Source organism: Fundulus heteroclitus, chromosome 19 (genome assembly GCF_011125445.2).
Source record: "Fundulus heteroclitus isolate FHET01 chromosome 19, MU-UCD_Fhet_4.1, whole genome shotgun sequence".
Lineage (NCBI taxonomy): Eukaryota > Metazoa > Chordata > Actinopteri > Cyprinodontiformes > Fundulidae > Fundulus > Fundulus heteroclitus.
Genome location: NC_046379.1, coordinates 18,753,651 through 18,775,192, shown reverse-complemented (window position 1 = coordinate 18,775,192; position 21,542 = coordinate 18,753,651). Strand labels below are relative to the sequence as shown.

General features: G+C 41.0%; 1 protein-coding gene across 4 annotated transcripts in view; it reads left to right on the top strand.

Annotated features, from left to right (window-relative positions):
• The window catches only part of fermt2 (fermitin family member 2), a 57,824-nt gene that overhangs the window by 6,159 nt on the left and 30,123 nt on the right, over positions 1-21,542 (top strand). For all 4 annotated transcript variants that reach the window (XM_036150431.1, XM_036150433.1, XM_036150432.1 and 1 more), the window contains exon 3: positions 15,594-15,827. In XM_036150431.1, coding sequence (XP_036006324.1) covers positions 15,594-15,827 — 234 coding nt within the window. The remainder of the gene's footprint in view (positions 1-15,593; positions 15,828-21,542) is intronic.

The window sequence follows — 21,542 nt, the reverse complement described above, 5'->3', positions numbered from 1 at the left end:
TGAAATGGGTCTTCTCACTGGTGTGTGCACGGTGAAGCGCTTCCAGTGTTGACGTGTTACCAATGAGACTGAACGTAATTTGTCTAGAGATTAAACACATTTTTATTTCCTAGTCGGGTTTAGACTTTTTAGGGCAACTCTTCATGCAAAAATAAATGTTTTATGTTCTGAACACTCGTCAGTATTATAGCTTGTATTGTGCTATTGTACTTGGGGGGATGCTTTAGATTCCTCTTATATTGGATGAGCAGTGTAACATGAAGGAACATCCTAGGTTTAATGATTGCTTCTCTCTGTTAAGATCTGGGGTCAAGTGTGTGTTTTTTTTTTTTTTTTTTTTTTGTCTCTGCTTGACATTTTGAGAACATGAACTTATATTGGGAACAGATAAGGGCGTTATTTACATTCAGCGTGGTATAGTTTAGTGACGTTGACATCTCGCTGCTACACGTGCACGCGCTCCCACACGGAGTCTCGTAGAGTGAGTCGGAGAGTGTCTCCTTGACAAAGCGTCCTCCTCCTATCATTCGACCCTTCATGTTAGCTGCAGGCTCAGATGGCCTTTGATAATGGATTAAATAGACAAATGCCAGGAAGCCACTTAGGTATTGATCACAATAACAGACCCTGCCTCCACTTTCCCCCTGCAAACCTGCAGGAGAGCAGTATTTAAAAGGCAGCTGATTAACCACCTCCACTCCTTTACTCTGCTAATCTTTTCATCCCTTTGTTGCTTTCCATCACGGGGTCTTTTTCTCATTTCGTCCACGCTTTCTGAAAGTGCAGCCATCTTTTTATCCCCCCTGAAAGCTGTTCCATTTACTGGGGGAAATGTGCAGGCGGCAGGAGGTGCAGTCAGACGGATGGTTTTTGCGTTGCATGGTTTTTAGCTTTGAGAATCTGGCTCGCATTGTGCGCTTCAGCTGTTGGACATGCCGGTGTGTTTGTCTCTATTCACTATAATGTGTTTGTCTGAATAAATACAAAATGCTGTTATCATTTCATTTATTAAACAAAAAGGCTATCCAAACCTACATTGTCCTTTTTATAACAATATAAGTATCCTTTGGTTTAAATTATAAATTACCTTTAATTGACCCCCTTGTTCCAAAGTAAAAAAAAAGTTTTGTTTGTCATTTTGTTCTTAGTAAAATATGCTGTGGACTGATGAAGATAAAGTGTAACTTTCTGGAGGGAGCTCTGCGTTTCAGAGAAAGAACGTCATATAACGGTTAAACACGGTAGTAGCAGTGTGCTGATCTGGGATTACGTTGCCTCATCAGGAAATGGCCGTTTGGAGCCATGAATTCTGCCGCCCTCAGCAGAAAATACCGGGTTGTCAGTTTGTGACCTTAAGCTCAAGCCCACTTGTGAGCAGCAAGACGGTTATCACGTAAAAAAATACCAAGTCCCCCTGTGATTGGCTCAACAAAAACTCAAGCTGAAAGTTTTCCTTCAGTGCTCTAGACTTGACTCTAATTGTGGCAACAGGCCATAAATGCCCCCCCAAAAAAACCCAGTTTTGCCGAGTTAAAACCTTTTTGTAACGAGGACACACTCCTGATGGTCATTAATGCTCCCAAGGGTGGCAAAACCAGATATTAGGTATAGGGGGCAAATCTATTTTCATATATGCAATGGATAAATCCTCTTAACAGATAGATTTTCTAATATTAAACATTCGTTTGATCTGAAACCTTTAAGATAGACCAAATAAAAGCAAAGAGAGAATAAATCCGTAAGGGGTTAAATAGTGTTACAGAGGACTGTAGATGGAGAAAACGGAGACAGATGAGTGAGAGGAGCGTCCCCCTCACTGTGACGTTAGCCACGCTACCAGAATTCCATAAAAGTCTCCGATGAAGCAGGAAAATGAGCTCCGGGGATCGGCATGTTGCTCTCTGGTGGCTGCCGTCATCGCTGGAGTCTCTGCTGCCCTCTGGATCCTCCTCCCACTCGCTTCATAAACCCCCCCTCCTTTCCCTTTCTCCTTGTTTTCACCTTCCTTTCTACTCGCTGTTTAAATGAGTCGTTTTTCTGTGGAAGTTTTTTTTTTTTTTTTTTTTTTTTTTTCAGACTTTCATTACCGCATATTAGGTGACGTCCTAAATATCCTGCCGCTCCAGCAACGCAAGCGGGACGTCAGCGGACGAACGACTGGGAACTCCGAACTAAGCGCGGCCCATTCTTTCATTGTTTCTGACCTGGGTTCATGTGCGCGTCGACGTGTTCCAGAAATAGAACCCGAGCAAACTAATTGGTCTGGTGTGACCCTGCTAGTGCATGTGGTCATTTCCAGCGAGAGGCCTGCAGTTTTTTGTTGGCTGCCGTACCAGCGGCCTGCCGCGCAGAACTCTTCCTGCACGGAAAGCGTAACGTCTGTTTTGCATTTGCTGTGTCATATATCTTCGTAATTAGCTAAATGTAATCAAACGCGTGGAAATTGTGCAGTTTTCATTCTTTAGTCATTGTCCTTCGTACATACCCTCTGTAAAAATTGATCTTTTAGGGTCTATCATGCCTCTCTTATTTTTCTTGAGCAGCGGTTGCTCTGTGCACAACAACCTTACCAACATATTCATGACTAGCTAAAATGACTTGTAGGAGCTACATGTGACAGGAGTTATGTCACTGCTTTAGGCAACCTGCACTGTTCCTGAGGCTTAGATCGGAGATGATACCCAGAGCTACAGTTCTGTCCCTTCTGGAGAGATAATGGTCAAAACTAGGGTTTGGCAATAACTCAAGATTTAAAAAATATGTATAAGATGTAAGATGAGACTATATAGTTTCTATCGAGATGGTCTGTGTTGCGTTAGAATTATACTTTTCTGTATTTTCCAGTAGGTTTTCTGGCATTTCTAATATTTATCTACAGCTATTTTGTTAAAAAATGTGCCTGCGAGACATTTGAAATAAAGCTTTGATTCAGAGATGCCTTTTTTATAATTTTTGAGAATGAAAAACATCAAGATGAATATCGTATATCGGCATTCAGCCTAAAAGTTTTGGTGCACATCGCCCAGTCCTAGTCAAAGCTATTGTCAATGCAAGTCTGAGGTCTAGTTCCGACTTGTGCCCTGTTTACACAACAGCGATCCGTTTAAAACTGTGTATTTTTGTTTTGTTTTTGTTTCTCTTACAATGACATGACAACGTCCTAATTGCCATCTCATAAAGAGTAGAGGTGTGAAAATGGTTAAATTCCCCCTCCACTCCACCTGTTGGTCCTATATTCTTTGAAAGTCAACCTAAACGTCCAAGCAAAAACCTTCTAGCTAAAACCCGGCGCAGTGGATAAACGTTGGTGATGGCAGAGAATGAAGTTGGTTGTATTCAGAAGAGTCAGCACCACAAACAGTACGCCGCTATCCATTATTTTTTGTTGTTGTTGTTTTTTTGGGATATTTTCTTCTTCTGTGGTTTCTAAAATTGTAGATGGCTGTTACTTTGTGTTAATCTCTATACTGATTTCTGTCATAAGCCAAGGATTCCCTCTTGGAAAAGTTTGTTTTTTCCGACAACGGAGACCGGGACGCTTTCAAACCGTTGCATTCTGGGACCTGTTTTCAAAATGTGCCGTTGTCAGAGAAATAATTCGGCATTCGTCGTGTAAATGAACAGAACCAACACAACCGAACTTTTCCATGTCTAATAGAAAACATTGTTGTGTAAACGGGGGGGGGGCCCCGACCGCTCCATAGTTTCCACTATTGCCACCAAAATCTACTCGATGTCACAAAGCACATCTAAAGAATAAGCTTGTTTCCTGTCATCATTGTTTTCTTTAAACATCTCTCTCTCCGCTTAAACAGCCGTTTGATTACGGTTTCCTTTTTGTAATGTCAGCTTAACTCTGCTACAGGTTTTGGTGACTACATTATTATTTGACAATAGACGTAGGTTTGATTAGGAAACGGTCACTGTTTAACACAGGATGTCCAACTTCCCCTTGCTTTTTTTTTTTTTTTTTTTTTTCACCTTGTGTCTGGCTGCTTTCCCGCCTTCCTGCCCTCTTGCTACGCGGGACATTTTTTAAGGGCCGTAGGGAAAGATCTGTCTGAGATGTTGATAGTCATATCTTTCCTGAGGATGTAAAGATACGGCACATCTTTTAATCCCTTAACTGCAGTTGTGAACGCTGCCGATGGGGCTTTAACATCCTCCTTTTTAATGTTTTGCCAAGACGTGGTCCTGAGACATATTCCTACGTGTAATGGGTCTCATTGATTGCGGCCGTGAGCTTGTTCTTAAGGACCATCGGTTTGAAGTGAGAAATGGTCTGCCAGCCCATGTAATCAACTTGCTGTTTAATCTTTCTGACAGGAAGTAGTTAGCCTAAGTGGTGGTCCAGCCCAGGCCAGTCTTCCTGTTTCAGATGCTGCAGTGATTGTGCTGCTCAGCATTCAAACTGGATCTGTGGCTTCATGTAAACAATGAATTCAATTTCTATATATATATATATAAAATTTCTTATATCCGTTTATCTTCATCTACAACAAGCATGCATAAAGCTGAAACTGGACTGAATGGTAACCTACCAAGAGACATTTTCCTACACAGTCCAGTCCAAATACATTTGAACTATTTTCCTGCTCTGGATATGATTGTAGAAAGAAAACAGAGGATTAAAATAAACGTGGTTCTAGATTTTAATCTCTGTCCAACTGTCTGAAAGTTAATTTCTTCCTCACATTCTTCACTTCCTTTCTTACATTTTGATTCCTTGTCTTCCTTCATTCCATCCTTCTCAATTTTCTTTATTTATTCTGTACATCATTGTCTGTTCTTCCTTGTGTCCTTCCTTATTTTATCTGTTCTTCCTTCCTCATGTTCTTGTCTTACCTTCTTTCATTCCTTCTGCCCTCTTACTTTCTCTGCTCTGTTTTAATTCTTCATCATACTTTTTGTCCTTAGTTGTGTCCTTCCAAATTTTCGCCTGTGACTTTTCATTCCTTTCTAATTGTTCCTTCAATTCTTTTTTTTTTTTTTTATCCTTGGCATTCTTTGCTGCCTTTCTTTTTCTGGTTTTATTTATTCTGACTTCCTTTTTTGTGTTTGTAACTTCCTTCCTTCTTTGTGTTTTTTTTTTTTTCCTTGTTATTCCCTTAGCTTTGCCTGCTAGTCTCTGGTTTTGCAGGTTACATATATAAAGCATTCCTAGTCCAGAAAGGTCTTCCTCAAATTCCTGTTCTTTTAATATTTATGTTTAAAAGTAGGCGAAACTAAATAACATCTCTAGAAATTTGAAAGTGAAAGGGTGAACATGACGAAAGATTAGGAAGCCTGGTTCTGCTGTAGGTTTTCTTACCTGTTAAAGGTGCTATATAAATAAAATAAAATTGAAATTGAGTTGAATTGAACCCCCTGAGAGTTAAAAATGCAGGAGTCAAAGCTTAAGTAAAAATTTTAGACCTGTTTTCTTAAAGTTTTCCAGGTATCACCATGCTGACATCTTAAAGCTAGGGTTGCCGATTTTTCCAGAAGGCCCTTTATGAATAACTGCGCATGCGCAAGACCGGCTAACCTCGCTCTTCCACTCTTCAGAGGGATCGCATCTTAAAAATCTCCCAAATCCACTCTGGTCTTATTTATTTCTACTGAGGCCCTCCTCTTCTTCTCATAAACATTAACGCTGTTCGCTTCTTGTGACTCTCAGCCATGTTCAAAGTCTACGGTGAGAGCAGTGGAGCTACAATGAACAGCTAACCGGATACATAAACACTAGAAGTGCACATGCACAGCCAGCAAGCGGAAACTGAGGGAACGAGCACAGACACTGGCGTTACATGAGCGCTTTAGAATGATTGACATGTTGGACAAACGATAAATAAGGCGATTTCCCCGGAGTTTGAGGGACAGAGGGGGGTGAGAGCAGGAACAAAACTCTGTCAAATCCATGCCTTTTAGACCGAGGGGCATGGATTGGTTAGTGTTTACAGGCCTGCAGCTCCCACAGAAATTATTATTATTTTTATTTTATTTTTTTAAAACCTCCTTTTTGTGAATACATAATGTATTTACTACTTTCAGGATGGAAGGGCCGTTTTACCCAGTATTACAGGAAGTGTTTCTGAGCAGGATTACCAACTATAGCTTTAAACGGTATTAAAACTGGATTTAAGCTGCTCTTTCAGCACTGCTGAAATCCATACATCAAAAAATTACTGATGGCTGCAGTAAAACTGTGTATTTGCAGTTCTCATGATGTAAAGCACTTTGAACTGCCTTGCTGCTGACATGCTATACAAATAAGCTTGACTTTCTATTCATACTGATCACCCAAAGCGCTTCACGCTATAGCCACAGTCATCCAATCATTAACGCGCATACATTCATACATCACTCTGTAGGGAATTTGGAGTTAATTGCCTCGCAGAGGGACACATCGACATGTGACAGGAGGATAATGGAATCGAACCCACAACCTTCTGACTGCAAGAGTACTCTACCCTCTGAGCCACAAGACGTCAGGGTACTTCTAATGGTGTCCTGTAGCCTTTTAAAGTCAGCTCTGGCAATTTGCATCCTAAACATGGTCTGAATTTATTGAATTGGAATAAATGAATTAATTTAATTGGGACAGTGGACATTAATCCACACATTAGTGACATGCCTCAATGTAAATATGCTGGAATTGGCTAAATTGTTACATTTCATTTCCAGTCCTACACCATGTAAGCAAACTTAAAGCTCCATTAAGGATAAAAAACAGCCTCATAAGGTTTTGTATTTATTTCAGTACACTAATGGAGCATGACAAGGATGAGGCTGGAAGGACAGAAATCAGCGGTTTTCATGCATTTGTCATATTTTAACAGGTGAATTTAAGCTTGATAGTCTGTCTTTAACACTTCTTGGCTTTAGTGTATAGTTATATAACAGTTTAATGCTTGATGTTCCAAGGAACAACTAATTGCTTTATTATATAAAGCATATTTAATACTCTAGAAATGTTATTTATGTAACGGGTTCTGAAAAAAACATGGCAAAATCAAATCATTTTCTTTGAGCTGCTGTTTCCCGCTCTTCTAATGCATTCCTTGCTGTGCTTGTTTAGGAAGATTTAATCATGCTTGGCATCTAAAACATGCGCTGCAACAACCGTGCTCTGGTTCCTTAAGGAATCTGCAGCAAACGTCTTTTTTTGTCCCTTCCCACCTCCTGTAGCGCAAATAGCGCAGTAGATTTAGTGCGAGGAAACGTTAAACCTGCTCATTGTTGGTGTAACACCACAAACCTTTGTGTCAATAGAGTAAACTGATCTGGAGGGTTTTGTTCTGCTGCTCGGCCCTCGGTTCATTCCTTTCTAAACCTACCTGGGAGTTTTTTTTCACAGCCAAGGCACTTGGCAATAATGGAGGGGAAATAGACGTTTTGTTGGATCCTTTGGATTCTCAAAGTTTTTATTAGTTTTATTTAAAAGCAGTCCTCTTGAGCTGCCCCAAGTAGTCTGAGGTTTTCCTTCACTGCTTAGGATAACCTGGGGGTTTCTTGGACTCTCATGACGGCATCCTGTCGTCCATTTCCAAAAGGCTTCAGTGGAAGAGTTCGTCACAATCCTGAAGGGACGTTTAACTGGACTCATGTGTGGAAAGCAGGAACTGATGACTATGGTACATCTCCACCATTGATCTTATTCCCAGAGTTTCTTTGTAATCTCATTAAATTCACCACGACCCTGAAAACCTAATTGTATAAAGCTGTGTCAGGGTGGAGGAGCACCATCCCCACTGCTTTGCTCTGTTGGGATTACGACACAAATGGATACAAAGACTGTATCTAAGGAGGCGTCCTTTAGCCCTCAAAGCCAGAACGGTTGGATTCTCTTTATTATGAGTTGCTGTTCGCTCCAAAATGTCTTGTTTAGGTTTCAGTGACGTTAAAGGGCAACGCTTCTGGGCTTTTTGCTAACTGAGCATGAGCCCCTATTAACATCTAACATATATATATAGGCCCACAATTAAACAACATCAGTCTTTTTCAGTTATAATGAATACATTTCAGCTCTTCCTCTGAAGCTGAGTCCTGGCTAAATTTGGATTTATAGAACACATTTCTTTACTACATTCATTGAATTTAGACTGTGATATCCATTCCATATGTCCTGAGAAAGATATTACCTTGATTTTGAGTGGTTTGTGGTTGCGTGTGAGACATGTAGAGGGGGTAGCTGAAGGAGTAGCAGGTAGCGTATTAAAGCACTACAATCAATAACACATGAGAATGTGCCCTGACTCCCTTTCAAGCTCTTTGTGCATTGCATATTTAATTTCTGTGATAAATGGCTAGTTTGATGGACTATTGGCCGGGAACTGGGCCGTTATATAATGAGGGGGCTGGAAAAAAAAGCTCAGCTGACCTAATTCAGTTCAGCCTTTTCAGAGAAAAACTCCTTGCTTTAAATTTGTGTACATCTATGGGTTGAAATTAAGTATAATTCTAGGGTTGTGCACATCTTGACATTTGAAAAAAAAAAATCTGGTCTTAACCAGGTACTAAAATTATTTTAAACTTAACCTTAAATGTACAACTGTCGCCAGTTAAGCAGTTTGCTGGTAAGTAAGTAAACTTTATTCATATAGCACCTTTCAGAATTAAAAACCTCAGTGCTTCACAATAAATAAACACACAAAATAAATATATGAATAGATGAAAAAGATAAAACCGCACAAGTGCAACATTATAGCATAGAACTAGTTAAAAACGAGTTAAACGGCAATCAGAATCACAACGGTTGGGTGTAATTGTTACACAATGTCAGGGTGGAAAGACATAAGCAAGGACTTTGGATTAACTGACACAAATGACTCCAAATAACTTCTCCAGACAAGCTTCAGGATCTCCTCTCACAGCATACACCCACCACGATTACAGCTTTGTGGTCGATTTCAAGCGACTCAACTTCTCACCCACTGATATAGTTCTTAGTTCAATTCAGTTTTGTTTATATAGCACCAATTCACAACAAGTCATCTCAAGGCACTTTACAGAGTCAATTCTATCCAATTATTCAGAACTACAATGTTTTCTATCTAAGGAAATCCAGCACATTACAGCGAGTCTTTGACTAGCTGCATTAAATCCTCCTGAAAGAGCGCATAGAGACAATGGACAGTCGCCTGGATAGTGTCGAAGTAATGTATCGCCTACATTCTTGAAAATGTTCCTATTTTCCACCATAAAATGTAACTCCTGTAATGCAGCCCAGCCTTGTTATTTGCTAAAGTCCGCATCTGTTGCAGCAGACATTCCTGCATGGAAAACACGGGTTTCTTTCTAACACCTTGTTCCAAATTTTATGTTTCTTCTGTATTTCACTCTAAACATCTCACTCATACTGTTAATAGCTAGCTTCCACTCTCCTACCTGCAGTAACAACTTCCACACCATAGAGTGTTGTTGCTTGTGCAAAGTGGCTACCTAGCTATGGTACATTTGCTGACTGGACAAAAGATCTTCACCTGCTTTATTGTTGTTTTCTAAGGCATCACTACTATTTAGCTAAACAAACTGTCTAAAATGTTCTGCTGGGTTCCTGTGTTGGTCTCAAACTGACGTCTACCGTACAGATATTGTTGTCGCCTTTCTATCAAACCTGTTGTGTTCAGGTTGACATCCAACAGAGCAGTCATTGAGTTTCAAAGTGCCTAAACGGGAATTTCAGTAACTCCAGTTTAGGGACGGTGCAGAGCATCTGTTTTCTCTGTCTTCACTGATCGTTACCAACGTCCATCCCGAATCATCCTGAGGTTCTTGGAAGTTTCTGGGAAGCGGAGAGTCTTGCATCTTTTAGAGTCGCCTGTTCTGCCTGCGTTCTGGTGAGCGTGCCACAGATGGTGAAACCTAACAAACCCTGCTCTTCGTCTTTGTTGTGTTTAAAAACAAGCCGTTGCCTCGCTCTGCTGCTGCCCCTGTGGCGTCAGACGGAAGTTCCCTTGGAAACGGCACGACCGGTCTTACCCATTGGTAATGTTATCAACCCATGGCTGAAAATGGTGAGAATGCCTTTCAGTGCATGATTGGAACAGATTGGCTGTGGCAGCTAATGGGGGCTAAAAAGCCTCACAAAACCTCCCTGCACGGCCCCTTAAATCATTTTGTGAGCGTGGCTTCGGCTGCCAGCTGATGCCCACTGGCTGGTGTGCTTCTTTTAAAGCCCTGAATCAAACTAGATACAGTGTGAGTTCACATGGATGACTTAACCCAATCCCTCCTATAAAGCTGCAGTGCAACCCTTCGCCCGTATTTGGCTCTAAGGTTTTACTTCTGATTTTAGGCCGTAGTGGCGCTCCCTTGAAAAATATTTTCTTATAATTGATTTTTTTGATTTTTTTTTTCTTTCTTTTTTTTGTGTTTTCTCATCTACATTTTTTTCCTCCAATAGTAATTGTTTAGTTTTTCTGATTGCATAGCTCAAAAATAAGAGGAAAGCAAAAATTTGTGTTGAGAATTATGCAGAAAGGGCAACCTCCAGCATGAGAAGAATAAAGTTAAGATCTTTGCAAATAAAGTCTAAGTATTCAGAATATGATGATGGAACTGAAAATGAGTTCAGTTAGACAGAAAAGCAATCTGTCACTCTTCACCTTTCGCTCACAACTGTATCCTGGAGGCTGTAACATTTCCATCTAGGTCACAAATAAGTTTTAAATTATACCTTCTTTTTTTTAAACTTGTTTAATAATAATAATTGCGAATAATTTAGATATCTACATACATGTGATTCAAATGGGTTTGATGTAAAATGGATTGGGTCAGCTACATTCAGTCTACACTTTTACAAACGCTTGTCATAGAGTGCATTCAGCTCACTAACGGAGGCTTTGTCTCTGCCGTGGACTTATCGGTAGCCCCTGGATGTTCTCTCTCCTCAGCCATTCATCATGTGGTTCTCAACTAAACCTTACAGAGCCCCCCCCCCCTCTCCACCCCCATCCCTTTTTATTGCTAGCTAAGTTCAAGCTGTTTAATCATCTGTATCACTTTGAACACCTTATTTCTATAACTTCTAAAGCTGTGCAGGGATTTTGTGCGTGTTTTCGACACCACCACTCTGACATGTCAAAAACATCTCTTGCAGAGCAAATGTGGCTTAAACCATGTGGAGACATCAGCTTTTACACTATAAAAGGGATAACAGCACCACCTCTTAATACCACGCACTACCGGGGTTTGGTTCTGCTGTTGTCGTTTGGAAAAATACAGACGGTGGGCTACTCATGCCTTTCAGTTGCAATATCACGGTTAGATGAGGTAACAGTCTAATTTGTTTTGACATTCTGGAGGTTTTTTGTACACTGTTAAATCTGCTAAGAGCGTTTTTGTCGTGCATTTGAGTCTTTCTAAGTGTCGATATCCTGCTATGTGGTACGAATTTGTTCAGGAATGGAAATGACCAGATGTTTTGCACTGATAAGTTATTATTCGCCATAAAAGGATGTAACTACATACATTTTTATTACCGAAACCTAACATAATACATAATCTGCTCTCAGCTGTGCTGTTACTGCTCTTCAGAAGCCAACATTTCTTCTCTGGTGGTCAGTCTGAGCCCAACCACAGCAGGGGGGGGGGGGGGGGTTATTTGGGTGGGTGTTCAACACGCTCTTGTTGAGGAGACAAGTTAAGATTTGTGTTGTTGTTTTTTTTGTTGTTGTTGTTTTTTTAATAGATGAAGGCATGACGAATAGGGAAGATTCTCATGGACACGTCTGTAATTTTTAAAACCTACCAGAAAAATAAAACCAGACATAAAGATTTGCTCCCAAAGTGCACCGCTTCACTTTTACTTACCCAGTACTGGGGGAAGCTGCACCAAGAATCTACGTCAACACAGCCAAGAATAAGGAGGATACAAAAGGATGCCTAATTGGTTGGAAACCTGCCTAATTTGGCAACACTGACTACACTATTGCTTTTTGTTTGTTTGTTTTTTTTTTAGATTTTTGGGATTTTATTGAGAATTTCTTTCTCAGCACTGTAGGAGTGGTCACAGAGCCGGGTCTAGGAGGATAACCTGACTTTGACATTGATGGGGATCCACCATGTTGGGTTTGTAACAGTAGGTGCGACGGAGCTAGCTGACGACTGTAGCAAAACTCACCAGACATATGCAGCAGTATGGATAGATAAGAACAAGTCAGTTTATCTTCCTAGTCCCTATGTTGTAAATGTTATTCCCCCTGGGGTCATGTGAATTATTCCTCTTTTTTTTTTTCAAAGCAACAAGTGGAAGGTGCAGTTTACAGTTGGCTTTAATCTTGAATGTCGTTGCTGCTTTAACACATGCTCTCTCATCCTGCTGGTGCTCCTCTCCGCCCCTTAACTCATCTCGCTCATCCATCATTTTCATCCTCTCCCATGTTGCCCCGTCCCCTCCCCCTCACAGACAGGCCTTCATAAACAAAGCAGCCTCCTAATGTAAACATAAAAGATATTCAATGCAGAGCACAAGTAATTGAGGGAATGGGAGTGATGTAGAGGAGAGCGAAGGCCCTTTTAGGCCGAGTGCTTTTGTACCTGCTCTGGAACATTTCATGTTCTTAACCAAAGCTCTCTTTTTTGGAGCCATGATTTATGTTTTTCTTCTTTAAGCAGTATCTCTGCTCGTGACCTCTTGTGCACAGATCGGATTAGGGAGTCATGGTGGTGAATGAAAAGCACATATTTTGCTGGAATTTGTGAATTAATTAAGCCTATTAAAGCCCAAACACACTCCTGCACACCGAAAAGCGAAAGCTAATGTAGTTAATGGATGGACAAAAGGAGCCCGCACACACAAACGCACACAACATGCGCTCCCTGAATCATTGGTCACGTCTTGTGGAGGCCATAAAACATGGTTTCCCCCGTCCCCTTGCCTTTTAGTCCATGTGCAAGAACCAGAAGCTGTGGGTCCACATTTAATGCCCCCAATTACTTAGCCACCCCCCATTCCTCTGGCTGCTGCATTACGTCAGACTTGGCAAGCTATATTTTTAGCTGTTAGAAGCCATTGCCCTTCTCTTCCTCTGTTTGGATTGAGTTACCCTGTTAATGCTGAAAAGGACCAATAGAGACCTGCCCAAGCTGCTTTTGTCCAATCACAACACGTGAAAACCACCGCATAATGACTCTTGTGAGGGTAAGAGAGAAGGCCGTGTTCGCTAGGGCTTCAGCAGTGGGCAGCCATAAGGAAATGGAGGAGCAGGAGTCTACAGGGAGAGTGTTGCCTGAGACTGGCGAAGTGGATGTATTCAGGAATGCATGGTGAATATAAGTGCGTTTCTATAGGTTGTGTGCGGTGCAAACCGTAGTGCCAAATGTTATGGTTGGCTGCTCCCAGACACCAGAAATTACAAGGTTGTCTGAGGGGAAAAACTGAGCAGAGTTATGAAAAAAAAAAAAAAAAAAGAAGTAGGATTAGTTTTATGTTTTTCCCTCTGCAGACTCCCTCTCTTTAGTTCTGCCCTTAGTGGCTGTACCAAACCTGAAGGCGAAGTTATGCTGATGGTGGCAATGAAGCCGTGTTCTGCACAGCTGAGGCATCAGAGGGAAGCGGTGACAGCTTGACCCCCCCTGCTGTTGGAGCAACTTTGCACGGGGGGACTCGGAGAGCTTGGAATGTTTTCACTCAGCTCCCAAGTGTTTGCCTGTTGGAGTAGACGGTATAAACCCAGCAGCTTGACAAACAACCAGCCAAATCCCCCCCACCCCTCCAAGAAACTTCTCAAAGCTTTGGGATGCTGATGGGGCCCTCTCCATTTTAATCATTGTTGTAATGTCTTCCTCTGCTCGGTTTGCTCCACCAACATCAGAGCCGTCTTGTTTTCTCGGTCTAAACAGTCCCGCTGGTTTCACCCAGACTCCCACTAATCCCATTCATTCAGCTCTCAGAGAAGATCAGGAGGCGTGCCAGTAATGCATACATTTGCCCCCACGTGAGGTAAAGGTCAGGGAAAACAACAACAACAGCAGCAGCAGCGCTGGGGAATAACAAGACCACCACAGGCTTCAGATGCCATGGCAGCAAGCCGTTTCACTGACAGGTGGATGGGGACCAGGCTAAAGCAGCATCCTTATTCCAGCTAATGTCCTACATATGGTTTTTGCTGAGGGGAGAATATACAAATGGCAAACATTACATTGTTGTTGTTTTCTTAGCAGTATATGCAAAATCATTTTTGGCAACCCCTATTTAGGATATGTAAAAAAAACTGTGTTGAAATGAATTGATATATTTTTTTACTTATTTATAAGCATAATCTCTCACTGAATCATTTAACTTGACAACATTCACTGGAGAAAATAGACATTTCAACAGAAACCCCGGTGGCACCATGGCTTTATCAGTACCATACAGGTTTTCTATAGGATCTAGGACTGACAATAACTGGCATTTCTGTGTTCATATGTTTTGGATCATTATCCCGTTAAAAGATGTCCATCTATTTTTAGTTCGCTGTCAAAGGCCGACCCTCCTGGTATTTCAGAGTTCATGTTGACGTAGCTTCCCAGGGGCCTTCGGGAGAGAAGCAGGCCAGCAGCTCCTCCACCACGCCGAACAGATACTTTTCCACATATTCATCCTTTGTTTCACTCCAGACCCACTTGAAGCGTTTTGTTGCCAAAAAGTCCCTCCCATCTGACCAAGGTGCACAGTCCCAGTCCCAGAACACTGAACACCACGTTTCCGTTAGTCGTGGTAAGACAGAAAGGGTTTTCTTCATTGCATCACTTCTAAATAACCAATTGGCATGTGGATAAATAAATAATAACAGTTGTTGCGGACACACGGCGACCCTAATGTGCCTCTCTTTGCTGTCGTTCTCTAACGGTGAGCTTTGGAGATTTTTTTTTTACCTCTTCTCCCTACCATCCAGCTCGCTGTGTTTGGCAGCGAATCAGCATACGTCCTCATCCAGCATAGTGAGCAAAAAATATACGGACCCCTTATGCCATATTTATAGCCCAGGAAAACATTCATCACCTTATTAAAGGGCACTGTTAAATAAAGAGAAAGTATTTTTGCGTTCTTGTGAATAGTTCACAAAACAAATGGTAGATGGCCTTTTTGCTGCGTATGTGTCACTTTGAGGGGGTTTTGAGAGTGGAACGTCAGCGTATGGTTGTGCTGCTTTAATAGAAACCAGGCGATCTTGAAAACAGATGCTGCTCGTTGCCTTAAAATCCCCGTGGCTTCCACCTCCACCTTGAAGTCAGACATGCAGACTATTAGACCGCAGGCCTGCTGCTATTGTGTGGAGCTCCTGCTGAGCAAGAGCCTAGAAGCTATGTGGGGGGGGTTTTGGGTGCCTTGTGTTTTGTTTAAAAAGGGATCACGGTGTGACTTTGGAATAAAGGAGGTATGAACCTGATATTCCCACAGTGTCACTCAAGCAGCCACGTCTTTCACACGGTCCACTCTCCCTTCACACCGCGACTTTGCTCCTCCCCCTTCACATGCTTTCCCAGTAGCCTCCTTGCAATGTTCTTTATTTCCTGGAAGATTCTTGATAAAATTACAATACAGATTGATCTTGTCTTCCGCTTTTCTTTTTTACTGTAAACTTTGCAAACCGTCTGATCGCTTTGCTTCCTCTAAATCCTAGATGTGAAGAAGGACTGGTCTGACCACGCCCTGTGGTGGGAGAAGAAGAAGACATGGCTGCTGAAGACCCACTGGACGCTGGACAAGTACGGCATCCAGGCCGACGCCAGGCTGCTCTTCACGCCACAGCACAAGCTGCTGCGCCTCCAGCTGCCCAACATGAAGCACATGAAGGTCAAGGTGAACTTCTCAGACCGCGTCTTCAAGGCCGTGTCTGACATCTGCAAGACTTTCAGTGAGTGGAACCCTCTGTTGGTGGTTTTAAGACTTTTTAGGGTTGTCGGGAGTGTTTAAGGATATACTGAAGATGCACTTCCTGCTGAACTAAAAACTTCCTCTGGGTATTGTATTTTTGGAGCTGTTCTACATTTAGCTTTGAGAATCACGCCCTTCCTTTTTGCTCTGTTTTTATTTAGTAATTTCTTGTGTTTATCAAACACTGTGTGAGCTCCTCACGTGTCCTTGAACCCAGGGCTGTATCTACCTCAGTTTATTGTTTAGCATACAAAGATTATCAATCTGTGCTGGGCTTACAGAAAACAGCAGAAGAAGACAGGCATGCTCATGTTTATGTTCACTCTGTGGGTTTCCCTAACCCCTGGCTTCACATTTTGTGAGATAGGTCAGAGGTCACATTCTGGATCCCATCGAGCAATGACCTACAAACTCACAATTTTTTTCCATTTTGCATCAATCCTATTCATGGCTCGCTGGCTTGGAGAATCTGTACATGTAGAACTGTGCAAAGGTATTCATAGGAAAACATTTTTTACGTTTTTCACTTTATAAGCAACAGCATGTAGATTTATATTTGGGATTTCATGTTATGGACTAACAAAGTAACACAATTTTGACGTGAAAAGAAAATTATACATTGTTGTTGTTTGTTTTTTTTTTTTTTAAATAATCTGAAGGGTTTATTCAGGCTTTTTCACCTTGATGCATAAATAAAACCCAGTGCAGTAAATTGCTGTCAGAATTAATTTTATTAATAAAAATAATCCCAGCTTTAAATTTACCAAGACATGGATGTCACCTAAACTGACAGGTCAGGATAAATTTAGTCTGAATGCTTCAACATGGCAACTCTGGAGGAGCTGCAGTTAACCTACGATCTCTCCTATCAGGGTTTGGTCTCTTCTCATTTTTAAAGAACCTTTGTGATAAAGGCAGAGCCTTTTTAGCCATAAATATATATTTGGCTATTATTTCAGCCTGTCGTGTTGGCCTTTGGGGATAAACAGTGGTCCGACAACAACTGGTGTTGTTTTATGAGAGGGGGAACGCTGTAAACCGCCCACATCCAGGCCTTTTGCCCTATTGCTGGACTGTCTTTGAACCTCTATCTTTTTCTCCTTTTGAGCCCCTGGAAGAAGGTGATATAAAATATTATTTATGAAAACAACCTTACTTGATGGCTCTGGCCTCAGCTAATCAAGTTGGTGAAATCTGTGGCCTTTCTGTGCATCGAGCCTTTCACCATCTTTCCCTGATAACACCAAAGTCATCCTGCAGCCTAACTAAAGCTTTACCTACCACTTCCAGAAGTGGTAGGTTCATGTTTTCTGGTAGAGCGGACGTAAAAATCCTCCTTTTGCTTCAGAGGAGCGGTCTTCTGCGTATTCTGTGTCCACTGCATACCCTGTGAATTTCTTTGGACAAGATGCAAGGCTTTTGGAGAACTTACCAATTATTTGTGTCTTTGGCAAAGCCTAATGTAGAAAAGCCTGGGTTCAAGCTTCGTCTTTCTAGGACCTCTAGCCTCCACCTGGTCTTGTTGCTCGTTCCATCAGAGGTCTTTCGTCCTCGTGGGTGCTTTTTAAAGGTCTCTATCCAGGAAGTGTGTTCAGCTGCATGCTGGACTTCCTCCTGTACATTTGCTAGATTTTAAGAGCTGGAGGTGACTGCTCCTGTTTTGGCACATTCAGTCTTAAGTGCAGGCTCTAACGGTGTGGCCCCGAACTGATTGGCCACTGGGGACAGTTTTCATTTTAACAGGAACGTCTGGTATTCTGGTAGTCAGTGTTTCTCCCCATAGTGAGACACGATATGAATGCTACGAAAGAGAACTTAAAGCTATGAATATAACCTCAGTTATCGGATTAACAGGAGTGTCACGCAAGAGAGACACTCACTCCTGATAATCAAAGAACCGGGTTTTTAATCATAACCTTAAAGTGTAACCCACGCCTGTACCAGAGCCCTATTCCGCCCAATCTCATACCTGGGAACCAGGAAACATGGGAGGGGGGGTAAATCTAAATAAACCAACTGAATGCTAAGCTAATAATTTACTAACCTGAAAATTAATAGAATGACCACAAAACTCATTATTCAAACTCCAACTCCCTACGGAGGCACAAGTCGGAGCTTCTTTTGTTCCCCACACATCAGTTTCTTCAAGGCTATATTCACACTGCAGGTGTTGATGCTCAATTACAATTTTTTGCTGAAATCTTGTTTTTTGGGGTGGCCGTTCATACTTTTAAATTCGACCACCATCACACGGCTGTCAGAACGGTTCAACACCGCAAAGCCACCCGCAAGCGCAGACGAAAGAAGGAGACTTCACAGCAGCGCTGTTTACGGAAGTTATGGTGAATCTAATTGTTTCTAGAAGTGTTCAATAAAGTTTTGTAAAAAAAAAAAAAAAAATTCCATCAAAACAATGAAAAAACCGTAGACGCCTGCCTGCGCCTCTCCTTGTTGTTATTAGCAAGCTATTGCGCAATGGGAGCCGACAATATTAAGAGCACATCATAGCAAGACGAAGGTAAGAAGAAAGCAGCTCAGCCATCAACAACTGTCTTCTATGGAGCGCTAACAGCTGCTGCTGTGTGTGGATGTGTAGTGAGAGACAGGAGAGGGACTTGAAATGCAACATGACCATTCAGACTGCGTACGTTGAAAAATATCAGATACACATCCGAATTAGTACCACATACGGAAATCTTATTTTTTTGGGTGGGGGGGTTGAAAAATCTGAATTCACACAGCAATGAAAAAGATGGATACGGGCAAAAAGATCAGATTTGGGTCGCATTTCCCTGCAGTGTGAACATAGCCTAAGTGACATCAAAAAACTTTTGAACCAATAGCTATACTGATTCGTTTGATCCTAGGAGAGCGCCACACTGATGGTTTTAGACACTGAAGCAGGATTTCAACAAATATGCAGTAAATTGTTAAAATAATCGGCAGGATATGTGGACAACACTATAAGATAACCATGTTAAATAAAGGGTTTTAACCAAAAATCATTGCGTCTGCTGTTTGGCAATGAAAGAGCATTCGCAATGCATGGTAATTATTTATTTCTCTAATATTTATTACAGCCCAAGCAGCTAACTTTGATATTATGGTGCTTACAGTGATATTACGAAAACAGTCAGTGGTGATATATTGTGCAGTCCACAAGTCAACAATTGTGAGGTCTTGGAATCTACATCGGAAATCAAAACCAATAGCTAATTATAAAGTTAAAACTTATTAATGCTATAACCGTAAAGAGATAAAAACTTACAAATAAATAAAAGTAATATCTTAGCTGTTGATATTGTTTCTGGAGTCACTTTACCCATAATTAATTAATTTAGTATCATACTGAACTGAGTCTCTCTCACAGTTTTTGTTTCCCTGTGATTAAGAAGCAGAAACATTTGACAGCCGTTGTTGTAGGACACACAGCAAACTTGTGGAAGAAGGTCCTCTGTACAAATAAGACCAAAGTGTAACTTTTAAGCCTGCATGCAAAATACTATATGTATTCTCTATTTTGTTTTGTTTTTATCACACCTTCAAACCTGCTGCTGTAGCATAAAGAAATGTGAAACTATTTAAGTAATCCTTGGCAGCGTGAGCTGTTCACAGGGATAGGGTTAAAACCCACCTGTTGCGTCTTTGTCCAGCCGTAGTTTGAGCCAGATATCAGAGGATCCAGCTGCAGCTTTCCTCCTTTTCAATGTTTCCACAGGCAACAAATCAGAGAATCACGTTCATCTTTATTTGGCCGTGCACATCAAGAAATATGTCTTTGGTTAGGTGTTCACCGGGGCTGTGATTTAAGCCAAAAATCTAAAATGCAATTTTAGACATGCCCTATAGATATACATGGTTGTAGACAAGGTCTATTTAAAACCAGAAATTAACTGTTTTTTTATTGAGCTGAATATTTTTGTTCAAGCGAATAGCTTGTTGAGTAGAACATAAATCCATGTTTAAAAAGTGCAATTCTATGTAATAAACAGTTCTACTAGTACTTAATTAAATGGCAACATTCCTGAACATTTCTGGTAATTATTTAATCTAATAAACTCTGATCCAATTTCTAAACTAAAATGATCTCACTGATCTCTAATCAGTAAAACGCAAACTGAAGTAGTCATTTGTTTTACAATTATTGGGTGCACTTAAGAAATACCTATAATAAATACACAATTAAACATTGAATGATCTCTTGTACAGAGTTGATTGTCAGGCGCTTTACTGATGGGTGGAATAGATGTTTACTTCTAGCTCGCTGGTGTTGATCACCCAGCTAGCTGCAACTCTTCTTCCCTTCTGTGTGGTAGGAAACCCACTTTAGGCGTAATACCGCCACCCAAACGGCAGGACATGGAAAGAACGCGTTTTAATCTCATTAAACGTTACGTAAGCAAGAATAGCATGCCTCTACGATCAGGAAATTTTGTTTTTTTAAAAAAGATCATGATCATATTGCAAATGCAATTACTTGAACAGCCCTATAGTTCAGTGCACATACATTTGGTATATATTATAAAAACAGTATATTTTTCTATAGAGGGAAAGAAAAACAGGAGGTTGTGAAGGTACAGCATACTGATTTTGTTTCAGTGTTGCTGACTAACCTGTGAGTCATCTAAGTGGTCTTGTTTTTAATTTGTTGTCCACAAAGTGTTTTTTTTTTGGCCTTTTTCAGGAACCTTTTGTTGTAAACGGGGAAAAAAGTGTCTCTGTCAGCCAGGCTTCTTATTTTCAGAATAATTTAAGGCAAAGTGCTTTTAGCTGACCTGGTTTGTGTCAGGATGTTGTTTGCTGACTCTAAGTTATTCTTTTAACATCACATTTTATCACTGCTCATTAGTAAGAGACAATTTTGTGCTCGAGGTTTATGACAGCTGACTTGGCTTAATTCACAGCAGCTGATCTGGAAGCATTTTGTTTTTTTTAGTTTTTTTTTTTAGTGGAAGGAAATCTTAGCTCGACAGTTTCCTGAAAATAATTTCTGCTGAGCTGCAAAGCACAGAGAATGAGAAGGAACAGGAAGAGACGAGGCCTGCCTAACCTGGAATTTCTCCCAGACATCAGAAGGGGAGGGACCCGAGTATTTAAAGACAGAAGCATTTTTGTTTTCCCGATGCCAATTTTACCAGTTGTTGCGGCGCTAGTTTCATTGATTTTTATTTCGATTTCTTTCAAACCTGGTCTGCTGGTCACACAGAAGCTGTCTTCTTTTCCAAATAACTCCCAAGCTGGGTCCTCTGGGCCTGTTTTTTGGCTGTCAGTATGCTTTTCTCATTATCATATAAAGCTCGGATCGCAGCCTGCATTTAGTAATCTGGCTTTTCATATTTGTCATGCAGTAATTTTATAAATCATATCTTCTGCTGTACCAAAGTGTAGAAAATTAACTAAACACTCCAAATTTGGTTAAAAGGTCCTTCTGACACAGACACAGCCCATCTGGGCTGACACACTGAGGAAAAAATTCAGCTAAAGGTTGATGTACTGTAATACACTGTAATGAAAATAACTTACCGCTCCCATTTCAGTTTGGCAGCTCTCACATCCTGTTCTGCATAGCAAAGTTGATGATGAAGGGATGACATTAGGGATTTTTTTGCTTTCAGCTTTAACATGATGTTTTGTTATTTTTCTTTTTATTTGTTCATACTTTAGTCAAGATTAACTCCAATGAATTCAGGTTAAT